This window comes from Solea solea, chromosome 18 (assembly GCF_958295425.1).
Source record: "Solea solea chromosome 18, fSolSol10.1, whole genome shotgun sequence".
NCBI classification, from domain to species: Eukaryota; Metazoa; Chordata; class Actinopteri; order Pleuronectiformes; family Soleidae; genus Solea; species Solea solea.
This window is the reverse complement of record NC_081151.1, coordinates 9,233,079-9,247,753: the sequence shown is the minus strand read 5'-3', so window position 1 is coordinate 9,247,753 and position 14,675 is coordinate 9,233,079. Positions and strand designations below refer to the sequence as shown.

The following is a 14,675-nucleotide window of genomic DNA, read 5'->3' as shown; positions in this document are numbered from 1 at the left end:
CTGAAGCCAACTAAGAATTATTATCATATTAAATAGCCACTAGGGGGCAACCCCACTGGTTGCAGAAAGAACTCTGAATGAAAGCGTACACTGCATTGGCTGAAATGCCCTTAAATGAGATGCTAAATCTGTCATTGAATAAAAGCTGTTTTTACTTTTTCTTAAATTCGAATTCGAGTTTTTCCATTTCCCCTGTATGAAAGCTGACATGCTGCTGCTGCTGCTGCTTTTGTTGACATGTCTGGTTCATTTCAGGATCAACACCTGTAATTGGGCCAAGTGGGACAGATGCTCTCTCATCTCCTCTGTTTCTTTTCCCCCCCAAAACACAGACTTTAACTGACAAGAAGTCTGACTGGAAGGGGGAAAAATGGCACCGGTGGCAGTAAAGTTTTAAACCTACACCTGTGTGTACATGTCTTTATGTAGAGTAGGCTGGGAAGACACGTCTTGATTCAAAAGCTATATTTGAGAGGACATGCTGCCCTTGTGAGGTAATTTTGTATGGGCCTCACGACTTTTAAGGGCTTTTTTGAGGGTTAACCTTCACATCCAAATTCCTAACACTAATCCTAAAACTAAGTCTTAAGGTTAGGGGGCTAGGAAATGCATGATGTCTGTTAGTGTCTTCACTAAGAATGATGTACACAAATGTGTGTGTGTTCTTGTATGGGACCTGTTCTTTGTGAGGACCAAAACGTATAGTAAGTGAGGACATTTGAGTGTGTGTGTGTGTGTGTGTGTGGTATTGATGGAAGTTGTGTGTGCACCGCCTGTTAGTGTGTGTGTGAGATGGACTGGTCTCTCTCTCTCTCTCTCTCTCTCTCAGCCCCACGCACTACACTCACACACACTCACACGAGGCAGACCTGGAAAACCGGGACACTTCTCGCAGCTCCGCTCCATGCACCGGCTCCGTGGCGTGGACATTTTTTGAATATTTCATCACAGCCTGCTCTTGGCTTTTCCTTCCTCCCCTCTCATTCTCATGTGGATTCTTTGCGCATCGCGCTCGCGGACGCAGCAGAGGTGTGTTTGAGCTGTTGAAGCATTTTCCCACCCGGAGATGAAGACATGAACGCTTGGTGAATGGGAAACACCAGCACGGAGGCAGCGCTACCTTCCCCCCCATTTTGACAAGCTCGCTCGCTCCTCCGTTGGCGAGATTTGCGCACGCGACACCGGAGCCGGTGTGTGTGCTCTGCGGGGCCGGGCGCGCGTTGTCTGGGAGGAGTAGGGAGGATGGAGGCGTTTTTTACAGAGGTAAGCGACGGTCTTTATGTGTCCCTCTTACTGATTTGCTTCATTTTAGTTGACAGTCGCGATTTAGTGTGGATTTGCACCGATTGCATGGCTCAAGCTGCAAGATTTTCTGTCCCCCCCCCCCCCCCCTCACATCGAGTTGTGTTGTGGCAGGTGATGCTTTGCTTCTGTTGATCATCATCATGATGAAGGAGCGGGCCTGGCTCGGTGCGAGCTCATTCGTCGAGTGGGAATAAACGAAAGCCCAGTTGTTGTTTTTTTACGATCACCGCAAAGCGTCGCGGCCTGGCTGCTTGTGAGTGAATTCAGTGAGTGAATTCAGAGCAGAGCCGCAGATAAATTGGCCAAACGAGAGCTGACACTGGCTTTTGCTTCCATAAGGCTCGCTCCCGGATTAAAGCCAATCTGTCAACCGAGGGTGCACTCGCTGTACCCAGAGCTGTGTCTCTAAACCGCTCTGCTGTGAGGGCAGGAACCTTTAATGGTACTTTTTAATGCACAAGGTGTCAATGGGATGGAGCAGGGGGGGTCTATGGGTGGGTAAGGGCCGGCACACGTCTGCGGGAATTGAGGAGGGGATGGAGGAGGAGGAGGGGGAGGATGGATATGTGTAGAGAGTCTAAGGAGGGGATGCGGAGGAGCAGGATGAAGGTGGACTGAATAGTCAAAGACAGGAGGAAGATCAATCATAACTGAATATTAGATAAACCACTGGTTATGAGTGAATTCACTCTCCTGATCATTGTCTCACTGCCTGCTGGGAGAAGCCTATTGTCCCTCATTATCTCACAGAACCACTCTCACTTCTTTAAAGGACCAGTGTGTAGTATTTGAAGGTTTTAAAATATGCTACCAATAAGTGTGTTTTACAAATGATATCACAACGTGTTCACGTAGCCTTAGAATTAGCCTTTCATATGTACTACTCTATAGAAAAGGACCTTGCCACCATCTTGAGCCACCATGTTTTTATGGCAGCCCAAACACACACACACCAGCCAGAGTGTGCATTTCATATTTTAAAGTGGAAGCTTACGACAGTACGGCATGTTTTCTGGTCTGCATAGACTGCCGAAGTTTCTTGGCGTGCTTGGGAAAGGTAGGGGAATGTAGAGTCCTTCATTTGTTCTAGTCTTCAGGCTCACTGTTAAGCCATGTTTTGGTACAGAACGATACATCGTTTTTTTGTGTTTCCTTTAAATACTACCAAAATAACCGGGCCCAACTGTTCCATTCTTTGGCACCCTTCCCTCAGGGAACCAGACTGGAGTTAGACTGGCTCCTCCCCCAACAGTCAGCTGTTCGGGCAACAGAAAAATATCGAGGCAAACGCCTGCAGTCGATTATCATGCAAAGGTTGATGTCTTGTTGAGACAAACCAAGCAGGAAAATACAGCTTCTGGTTGTCGTCTGTGGTGTTTTTGACTGATGCTTCATGTTCACGTCGTCGTTTGTTGTCGTCGCACCGGAACGACAGTCCAGTACGCGTAAAGGAACTAATCTCAGTTGAAATGCAAGCCACACCCAGGGCTTTATTATTCCAAAAAGCCACTTTAGTGAGGTTAAGTTTTCCTTCTCATATTTCTATTCCCCTGTCACCGTCCCCAGTTGATGGAGGCCTCTCACCTCATTCACTTTCAGTGGCACATGCACACACACACACAAGCACACACGCACACGCAATCTGATGAAACACCTTTGTCTTGTCCAGTGATTTTGATGCCAATATCCGTCCTCTTGAGGGTCCTTATCCTTCTCCCCCCTAAGTTAATCTGATATGGCTTTAAATGCCCCTCATATTGGCAGTGATGTCATGCCATTTATTAGTGTGTGTGTGTGTGTGTGTGTGGGGGTTGTGTCGGACGCTTCTCTTTCAAGCTGTTGCTGAGGCTTACAGCAACGAGTTCAGGTACTATCAATACAAACACTACACGACATGACCAGGATAACCAGCCACAGTGAAATGGTTCAACCATCTCGTCTGCTCCACTTCCTCTCAGTCTGTGCGCGATCAATTGATCATGGCCATTGATCCACAGACCGCCACATAAAAAACCCTGCAGCCCCACACAATACACACTCTGGACACAAACGTGAGACTTGAAAATGGACCGAGTTATTGAGTTCCACAATGTATTCACGCTCACACTCCTCACATCCAGAAAAATGACTTAATATGATGAGTAATCAATCCTCTCAGAAGGTGTCTGTCCAACATCCACTCAGTTTCATTCCTCTGCTGTCCAGGGCCCTCCACCCCTCAGTCTGTGACACCCCTGCATCATTCCTCCATTTGTCGCTCTGTCTATCGTTAAAAACCAGAAGGAGTGAACAGCTGACCCTTATCTCTGTCCTACTCTGTTTCCACCAAGGCAGAAAACACGATAGCTGGCCGACCGGCCAAGCATGAAATGTCAGGTGGCTTTAGATGACTGTGTAATCCCCTCATTTTTTTAAATGGTTGCTTAGTTGCTGAATATCGTGCAGTGCTCTAAATAAAAAAAAAAAAACCTCGATGCCCTTTCTAATGTTGGTAGCTGAACAACACTGTTCATGCTACTGGGGATAAACGGTCAGTAGTTTTAGTTATTTATTGTAGAATGTTTTCAAATTTCAACCCTGACATTGAGCAGAGAAGGATCGAATATGAAGGCCACACAGTTGGTGTAGTGGGGTTCGAGCCCCGGGTTGGAACGAGGGCCTTTCTGCATGGAGTTTGCATGTTCTCGCCGTGTGTGCGTGGGTTTTCTCCGGGTTTCCTCCCACACTCTGAAAACATGCAGATTTTAGGGGATTTGGTAAATTGGTCGCTCTAAATTGACTGTAGGTGTGAGAGTGAATGGTTGTTTGTCTCTATGTGGCCCTGTGATGGACTGGCAAACTGTCCAGGGTGTGACCTATGTCAGCTGAGGTTGGCACAGCACCCCCCGCAACTCTCTGGTGGAGGATAAAGTGTTAGATAATGGATGGTTCAAACAGGAACTACTGAGAAAACAAAAATATAAACCTATACATTTATTTTGTGACGTGACCATTCAGGACCCAGGAGCAGGCAGGCAAGGACAAGTAGCCGGTTTGGACTATTATTAAAAAAGATGATGAACAATGAGAGAATAGTGTAGCCGGATGCAGGAAATGGAGATGGCAAAACAGCTCCAAACGGTAGTGAGGATGGCCGTCAGAGACAGCTTGCAAACGTGGCTCAGCGCTGAGCACAAGCAACAATGGGCTCGGACATTTCTCCCAGCTAACATTCTACACGCATGTACAGTATGTTTACCCGCAATGCCCTGCATTGTAGTCCGCTTCCTGCATCTGGACCAGAGTTTGGTTGCACATTCTCACCTCCCTAAACAAACCGGACTCAACGAGCAAATGAACTAGGGTTCGATTAAGAAGGAGCTGGTGTGAATGCACCCAGAGAAGCAGGAGGGGAGCAAGGAAGCACAGGAGGAGACACAGGCGGAGCATGACATATTTAGTACCCCCTGGATTGGTTGTAGCAGTTATTCACTAAGCATTGGTGACATGTTACTATTAATGTTGATGTTAGTAAACCAGGCCTGTCGACCTTTGCCCCCACAGGCTAATTTATCACAGAATTTGTACCGATGGCTTCCAAGAGCATAACAACGGAAACAGAAGCCAGGAATGGGAACGACAATAACTCTCTTGACTACAGTTTAGTGTCATGTCTGTTCTTTTTACCATCAAAATGCTGTCCTCTCAACACCTGGATCTGTGTGTGTGTGTGTGTGTGTGCTGTCGATGACATTTTGTCTCAGATGTGTATCTGTGTGTCGTGACAGGTTGAGCTCGACCGCAGGTGTGCTGCCACCATTAACTGTCCATGTGAATGTGGAGTCAAACCTCTGCCGTTAATAGTCTCACTGTCGACTGTCCCCGTCGCTGTCCGTCGCTCTCCTCGCCTTCTCATTCTCTCGCCTTCGCTCTGCCACTTTCTCCCCGACTGTGAAATTATTATTCATGACTAATTTGTTGAGTGGCCACTCGTTTAAGAGCAACCAAAGGCTTTCTCGCGCTGAAGTTGCTCTTTCACGCAGTGACCCACAGTGAAATATTAATCATGGGGATTCATTCTGTGTGGCTGCATGCACATAAGCTGTGAAACATTCATGCAAACGGCAGCACAAAAAAGCTGCTTTCGGGGGTTTGTCCCCAGCGTTTTGGACACTGAGCAACACTCTGATTATAGGAAAAGTAGTTTATTTTGCGGAATGCACGTTGAAAACATAGCGGGTGAAACAGCACGTAAAACATATGGATCTGTATTATGTAGGATTCTGTGTTTCAGCAGAGGGAAGGCAACAGTCAGTGGAGATGTGTGACCTATATTCAGCAGCTCCGAACACATTTGTTCTGCTCAGGAGCTGCTTCAGCTCTCTCTCTCCCTCTTTTCCTCTGATGCATACTCTCTTTCCCTGCGGCCACTCTCTTGGTGCCTCTGCATCTTGCTTAACCAGCCACTTTCTGTGCCACTCTTCAGCACTGTCTCTCTCTCTCTCTCTCTCTCTCTCTCTTTTGGCATTTTTCCAGCTCTCCATCCTCTCACATCTCCTCCTTGTTCTACATGATTAAATTGCACTGAAGCTGTTTGTGTGTGAATGTGTGAATCCAATGTCTCCAAGAAAAGTCATGTGCTTCTTTTACCAGGCGGGTGATGAAGTTGCAAAATGTGACTGAAAAAAATGATAAATGATCACCATTATCTGGTGTTTTCAAACTGATTCGATGGACTTCAGGTCACTTATTTACTGAAAATGTGAGTACAGATAGATACAGCATATGCTATGTTGTAAAAACTCCAAACTACACACTCTTTCCCACCTAGTGGAATGTCATTTTCTTCTGCATTGTTTGTTGTTCTAAAAACAGGTTAAATGCACTATATATAAAAAATCAAACAAAACATTGCAGCATATCCAACAATCCTCTGCCAAAGCTTGACTGAAAGAGACTGTTTCCATGGCGCCCTGTTTCCACACTGTTGCCGTGGAGTCTTGTTGCCAGGGTCCTGGTGGATGGAGGGCGTGTGACTGTAGTTTAATCCAAGACGAGAGTGAACGTGATAATTAGCGCACTGTTAAAAACTGACCTCTGAAGGAGCATCTGCACTGTAGAGACACACACACACACACACAAACACACAGTATAACATCATTAGCTGCTTTGATTCCTGCTTATACTGAAGTGGTTGACTCTGATCTGGTTTCCTTTGGATGAATTGTTAATGTGTTTGTTCTGGAATCCGGGACATGTTTAAGTTTATCAGTGTAAAGCTTCAGAATAACAGCAGATAAACAGAGAAGAGTTACATCTCTACAAACAGTAACTGTGTAACTGTGTGGGTTTGTTTGCTACATTCGTCACATGTTCTCACAAGGATGTAAAAAAGAGGCTGAGTGTAACTTGTCTGCCGGTAGGTCTGCAGTTTCATTTGTTATTAGTTATTTATTTATTCGATTGTTAATTGTTTGATTTGAGTTGATTGTGTCTTTCGTTTGAGGATTTTTATGCCTAAAAAGATGTGACTCATTCGTAGGTGACACACTTACACACGCAGGCACGGATGCACATACCCATTCATGTTGTTCCTCCACTTCCTGCAGCCATAATCCTCCGAGGGCTTTTAATCTTCCATTAAAGGTGATTGTATTATTACCTTTAATGGAATATTACTGGCACAGTTGAGGTCCCTAATGCAGACAGCGCTAAACTGGAGGATGTGCTGTAGGTCAGAGAGCTGTTGTCAGAGTAATGTTGCATATACTGTACAGCATCCTCCATTATATCCACAGGAAAAAAGGTTTCACATTATTCAGTGCATATAGGAGTCAGTATAGTACATATGGTTTGAGAACAGTCTTTAAAGGGAATAAGGTGACAATAGAATATTAGAAAGAATAGAAAGAATGTTCTTGAATTAATATGAATACATTTCCCAAGATTCTCAAGGTTTACCGTGCTGTCATTCATCATGTTATAGACATGGGGGATGAAAATTGTCGCTCAGGACCAGCAGAAATAAATATACAGTAAGTACCTAAAACCAAAAATAAAAACCTAAATAAATAAAACCCAGTTAGCATCGTGTTTTTTTTAAAAGTCAACTCTAAATGCACTCCTGACCTTTGGTCTCTAGAGACCCCACTGTGCCCTCCCACCACTGCCCTGGTCATTAGTTATCTTCCATTAACTGGTAGCTCATCAGTGTCTTCTTCAACACTGTTTACTTTTAACTTGCTGCTGGTCACCGTGTGTTTCCTATGATTAATCTCTGTGGTTTCCCTTCCCAATAGAATCAATTTATCGATCAATCAATAGAAGTGTTTCCAATAATAATGTATGTTCAGTATTGGTACTATGTGCTGGTGTCCATCCATGAAGATCCCAGTCATGCCAAAGTATAAACACATGATGTCTTGGTTTGTGACAATGGGCACTACAGTATGTTATTCGGCCAAAACAGACATGACGACCAGTCTTCACTGATGTGATGACGTTAAGAGGAAGAGGGGCTGGACCATGACATCTGAAGTGGTGTGTGATACTCGCTGTGTTGGGTGGCGAGAAGAGGACGGGTCGGGCTGTTAATCCCTCAAAGAGAAGTTGATATAACTTCATCAACTTCTCCACTTTTGCTTCTCCATTTTGTTTGTTTATGCCCGTTACTTTAGTACGTGCAGGGCAGAACAAAAATCCCTCATGCCAGACTCTGTCGAGAGGTTTTGAGGCGTCCCAGGTCTGTCCTTGACTTTCATTCAGTACACAATGATACATTACTTTTTTTGGGGGCATATTTTTGACCCTGTATGTCTGTTGGATCACCGTCATAATGTACTTTTTTTATAATACCCAGGTTACTATGCTGTGATGTCATAATATACTCTACTGTGATATTATATTGTAGTATAATACATTCAATCATTATCAGACTGCCTCCAGGCCGAGGACACACACACACACACAGACATGTACACATATGTGATGTATGATTCTGCAGATTTATGACCTCATATTTCTCCTGAACGTCTGCCATGTTTCTCCCAGTGTAAATGTGCAGTCACTCACTCAGGTGTAGGAGGAGGACAAAATGTCTGAATCAAGATAAAGCGTTCATTAATTCGATGTTCTCGCCTGAAACTGCATCTACTCAGATAAGAATCACTCTCAAATGTATAACTGCGGCCATGGCGCCAAAGAAATTCAGCAGGTACCATTTCATGCCCTGGATGTTAAGGTGTTCCTTCAGCTGGTTGGTTAGAGAGCTGGGTTGTGAGAGGTCAGAGGTCGTGTTTGAGGGTTCCAAGTGACAATTGAGGGGAGTTGCGGTTTAATGGCGCTTGACGAACAGATGATAGACGGAGGTGGAGGCCTGTGTTTGACCATGGCCTGGTATGGATTTCATTGAGCAGGAAAAGAGCAGGAGACTTAGTGTGGAGAAATATTCAGAGTTTGTTGTCATGCATGGCCATCGCTGTCTGTCTGGGCCAGTAATAGACTAGGGGGAGGGGAGGAGGACACTAAGGAGGAGAACGAGGGTGTTGGTGGGTGTAGGTTGTAATGCTGGCAGGTCATTTATAACCTTCCGTCTTCCTTTCACTGTATTTGCCCCAGAGATTGCACACAGCTCAGGCAAAGTACATCGATCTGGGACGAGAGACCCATTTACTTAAATGAGGAGACAGTTAAAGAGCAAAAATGCAAATTATACTCTAGTTTCTGAAGAGAAACTGGCTCCGTCACATTTCACCTCTACCCCCCACCACTCAGCCCGATCTCTGTGTTTGCATAGTATACAACGTATAGACCTATGACGCTTTTCTACTACATAGTCCCGGCTCGCCTCATGGTACCATCACTATAGTACCTCCTCAACGTGGGCGGAGTCATCACAGCACCGCTGCATGAAACTGCCATGACTCCATTTTACACGCGACACACAAACTTTGAAAGCATTTGTTTTCAGTGTAACTGAATCATTAGAATCAGTTAATTAAAAATATTAGTTCAGTACGTCCTCTATGACCGGAGCACAGACTCCGTCTGTCACAGTCACTGAACTGAAATACAGCTGGAGGGGTTGTAATGCGGCTCGCCGCTCACGATATCCTAAATACACCAGACTCCTCTGATAAATATTGAGATTTTAGACATTTCCTTTGCTAAATGTTGGAGAGGAACGCATGTTTTCAGGATTTTTAAGTGTTTTTAACTGATCTGCAGTTTTCTCGGGTTGGACGTTGTGCTGACAGCAGCTTTATTTTTGACGATGGCAAAATGCATTGCTGGCAAAAACAAGTTGCAAGCTCCTTGTGGCAACGGGCCGTGGTAAAAATGAGAAATGGGATTGGGCCCATGAATGTTACGTGAATTCGCTTCAGGGGGCCATTGCTTAAGGGCCTGTATTAGAGGTTTAACTGGGGTCAGGGGTCATTTAATCAGTTAAAACAGGATGGGGTGAAGTGAACTGCGCGAAGGGAGCCTTTGGCCAAAGAGGTCACCAGGTCAAATCACAGCATCATCACCACTGTAATGGCTCTGTGTGCTGGAATCTGACCGGCCGGTGATTTGGAGAGAAGGAACGAGAGGGGCTGAGAGAGCGAGAGAGAGAGAGAGAGAACCTGTTCATGCAAAGATAAGAGTAAATTAGCATTTAATGCAACATGCAGTCAGTGAATCACAGAGCTCAGACACAAACACTTAAAAATGTCTATGAGAGATTATTACATGCATTCATCAATTTCTTAATGCCATTATGTTCTCTCCTTTATGTCTGTAAACATCAGTGGCTGACGTCCGGCCACTGTTAACGAAGCCGTGAGTAGTGAGCGAGTTTGCTGCTAATATCAACAAAGACACCCACAGAGGAGCATAAAGAATAAAAGAGCTTTGTCAAGTGCAGCAATACAGGAAAGTGTGTGTGTCAGTGTGAATACAACATAATGAGAAGAGGAGTAGAGTGTGAGATAAAGGTTGTCAGGCAATGCTGGGGGCATGGGACCATCTGTTACTAAAAAGACTCCATTTTCTGTCCCTCCCCTGCTGCCCACGTACTTCATTTACACACATCTGGTGTGTGTTTAAGGCTCTAACTCTCTTCTCAGTTTTTAAATCGGGAAAATGCGTCTCAACAAGAAGATTATTCTGCCATGAACGATCGATAATGTGTCAAAACTCCTCCACTTCTCTCCTCGTTCCCTCTGTGTTCTCACTTCTCTGCCTCCACTGTTATGCTTTGCCCCTTTTTAGGGGTTGGAGGTCAAAGGGCAGTGTCTGCATGAAAGAGGGTTTTGTGTGTGTGTGAAAAGGTCCAGGAAGAGCACACTTCCTCTCAACCTGAGACCCCCCCCCCATGTCTTCACCTCTTCACCTTTAAATGTAATGATTTACATTATGTAAGACACGTCCACTGTAGGTCCCTACAACACACACACACACACACACACACACACACGGAGCACTGTTGCTTCACCTTGATAGAAGATCCAGATGTTCGTCCTCGTTTCCCGTTAAACACATCTGTCTGCGCATCTGTGCTGAGTTACATGCAATAGGTGAAATGAACGGTCAGTGACTGTAACACAAAGTATGTTTTATTGTTATTCTAACGATTCTTGTCTCAATTAAATGTAAAAAAAAAAGAAAAGTCAGAAAATGGTGCACTATTTGACCAGCAGTTTATTAGAATATGTAGTTAAATAAAAATCTTTCAATTTAACATTGTGGAGCTGGATTCTGCAAATATTATTATGTTTGCTTGATAATTCATACAATTATCTATTTATTTAAAATGTATGGATTACCCAAAGAGTTGCATCTTAATTTTGTAGATAAACTACTGTATAGAGTTCATCTGAATATGAATATGAGTTGAGTGCACATTGCACTTCTTAAAGCTGCAGTGTTGGTGCCTCTGTTTACTGCTGTCAATCATCCTTCAAGCATTATTATATATAGTTTGTGTGTAAACAGGGGCAAGAAGCAGAAGCATTTAAATTTCACTTATGAACTTTTTTCTTGGCTCTACTTTGTGTTTTCAGTCATGTCCTTTACTGTACGTAAAACAAATTGTTTATCTTTTAAGAGTTTTAACGTTTTCCGATCATATGTCTGTGTGATGCAGGGAGCCCGTGTTTGGGTCAGAGAGAAGGAGCAGTTTGTTCCTGCAACTGTAAACTCCTGCGATGGAACCCTCGTGCTCACGACCGACTATGGGGAGGTAAGAAATGCACATGTTATTCCACGTAGCCTATTATCAAGTACTATTGCACTGTTTACATCCGACACTATTCTGTATTTAAGTTATCTTACTGTAATGGTATAGATGTCACCAAAGTAATGAGAGATGATGTTTGTTTGTTTGTACGATCAGTGTCAGATGTCACATTTAAACCAGGAAAAGTTTGACTGCATACTTGTTATAGTACAGATACTCAAGTTCTGAAGACCAAGGTTTGGATTTCTTTTTAATAAACTCAATATTGAGGCATGACAAGACAAAAAAACAAGGTAAAAGAGATAGATTTTGTGGATTCAATCCCAAAGCAACTAAAAGCTCATTTTTTATTCATACAGAGAGGTTTGTTTTGAGACAATTTTTCAAATGTAATTATCTCCTAATGTAAGTGGAACAGTTCATTTATTTAGAAACCCTCTACAGGATGTGAATCAGTCAATTGCAAACACTGTAAATGTGTTCAAACTGAGAACAGATTTGATGAGTTTAAACTAGACAGGAGAAGTAAACAGTGCCAGTGTCGCCGCTTGTAACGGGTCGTCCGTGCTGCTCACAAAGGTCAGAGTGCAGGTGAAGCAGCTGTGCAGATTCTCTGCATGTGGATCAATGGAAACCTGTGTTCATCATGCTCCACTTTCTTTCATCCTCCACATGCATATTCAAAATTCATCCCTGACACACTTTCAGCCTCTGGAGGAGCGCCATGACAATAGATGAAGAGAATTATGGGAGCACAGATGAAAACGCTTGTTTCGGGATTGTTTTAGAATGTTGCCTCGACACCAACCCTCGCAAAACACCACACTCCCTACCAAAATAATGACATTGAATGTGATTTTGAGCATCTGTACACATACATACACTCATATATTCTGAACCAGAGTGAGGGTATGCGCTCCAGTTGGCAGTATTTAGATGGTGCTAATAATAGACTTGGCTCTGTAACCTGAATTCAAGTGTCTCAGTTTGCTCAGTGTATGCCCCAGAACATTCACGTCTATTCCCTTGCGTACAGATGTACAATGGACTCTGAAAGCCTCATCTTTTTCATGTAGCTGTAGGTCAGGGTTTCTGTCCGTGGACACAGCAAGGACAGACGGGCATTTCCCAAAAGAGAGGGTTAGTTTTTGGAGCAGGCTTCTCTTTACTCTGGATTATGAACGGCCATAACCTCCCCAGCCCCCATCCGGCTCTGCCTCCCTCTCTGCGAGCCGCTGGTGTTCAAATGTAATAGGCAGTGGTGAATATTTGATGGAGCATCAGCAGGATGAGGAGAGGTTTATGCTGTTACAGGAACGGGATCTGACCCATGCAAACAGAACTCCATCTATTCCCGTTGCTTTGCTGTGATCAGGGTCAAAAAATACTTTTTAGCTTTTGTTGACTGGAGAGCTCGGTAAATCCCTTAAGCATTTTGAATTGTCCAAAGAGTCAAACCAATAAAACGGCTAATGCTGAAGCCAAAGGGAGTAGAAAGCAGAACTGTAAAGTAAAGTATTGCTGTTTTTTTATTGCTAGTTTTTCCCACGTTTCCCTCCCTGTTACGCTGTCACTCTGTTCCTTTGATCTACAGACCCTGACCCAGTTCACCACATTACAAACACTGTGGCTGGAAAACTATTGCGTTAAATCAGCTCAACTACCGCGGGTATACTATATATAACCCTTTCTATAATTTAAGCAAAACTTTACCCTGCTTTCTTGTAACAGAGTCTGAATCTGAATATTAAATACTGGCAATAAAGAAGACATTGGAGAGCTGACTTCATGTTGCCTGAATTTGGAATTTAAGGGGGAAATTTATATGACTGAGGGATCATGTCTTATGCTGAAGGCTAATTGTAATGTCCTAATGTGGACCTGCATTTGATATATGTACACCTAATAGGATTATAGTGTACATGGAAAAATAGAATATGTAGACCTTGAGCACACACACACACATATACTCACTCAGAGGTTATGACTGGGACGAGTTATGGATAACGAGTGTGATGTGACCTGGATTTCAGCAGTCAGCGCGAAAGCTGCAGTGAGAGCTCACGCGAGCACAGAACATGCTGCAGGGACGCCTCTGGTCCTACAGACCACAGACTTGGACTCACACAGGAAACACTGACACACACTTTGTTGAATTTGCCAAACGAAAAAGTACAAAAGTGACTCTTTTTTTTATCCTGATTTTGCACAGAAACAAGCTTATGTTACGATGTGATCTCCCGACCCACAGCTCATCTGTAGCCCTCCAATGACTGTTATCTAAACTGCGTTAAAGTGTCCCACACTGTCTCCATGACTTGAAACACTGTTTAAAATTCACGCCCGTTATGCTGATACAGGAGAGCCCATCCTTCTACCGTTGGCTGCAGCTGCTCCTCCTGCATCTGATACACTAGTCTTCAAAAAAGGCACATTACAGAAATATCTCCTCCGTGTTCCACCCGTCTAATCTGGACCACAGAGGTCTGCAGGATCTGATTTAAGGTCAGAGCTGAGGAGAGAGAGAGAGAGAGAGAGAGAGAGGAGAGCTGCAGGTGCACACATAACTGTGTGATACTGTATCCTCCCCTGGTGAATGTACATCTGCAGAATATATAGGTCACTGTGCCCACAGCTCTCTCTCTGTCTCTCTCTCACTGATCTCCTCCCTCTGCAGCTAATCTGTGAAGTCAGATGAAGAGGGTGTGCATGAAGTCCATTACTCTCTCTCTCTCTCTCTCTCTCTCTCTCTCTCTCTCTCTCTCTCTCTCTCTCTCTCTATGTGCGAAAAAACAAAAAAACTACTTTCCTTAGAGACACAGCTGGAGCTGAATCAGCTCTGTGTGAACTCATGTGATAATGGTTTATATTTAAAAGTTTCGAATTTTCCGCTTTAACCGACTTTTCTGGTCAAATGAAGGTTAAAGTGAATTCAAAAATAGGATTATTTTTTGCAATTCTATTTCTATTTCTATTTCTGTCAGTCCAGTATCTACTCTGTGTCACTGTGCAACACTCTCAATGTCGTGTTTCTGTTGCAGTGATGATGAATTATTGAAATTTCAGACTATCTTCACAGGGAATATGACTCCCTTTGCATCTGCTTTACATATAATACATTCCGTGCACGTTCCCCAAATGGAACAGAAGCTCAAATTGTATCTTTATTGTC

General features: G+C 43.8%; 1 protein-coding gene across 2 annotated transcripts in view; it reads left to right on the top strand.

The window, feature by feature from the left end:
* Positions 1-851: 851 nt before the first annotated feature.
* Positions 852-14,675, top strand: part of myo10l1 (myosin X, like 1) — a 40,256-nt gene continuing 26,432 nt past the window's right edge. For both annotated transcript variants that reach the window (XM_058615333.1, XM_058615332.1), the window contains exons 1-2: positions 852-1,263; positions 11,411-11,506. In XM_058615333.1, coding sequence (XP_058471316.1) covers positions 1,243-1,263; positions 11,411-11,506 — 117 coding nt within the window. In that variant the 5' untranslated portion in view covers positions 852-1,242. The remainder of the gene's footprint in view (positions 1,264-11,410; positions 11,507-14,675) is intronic.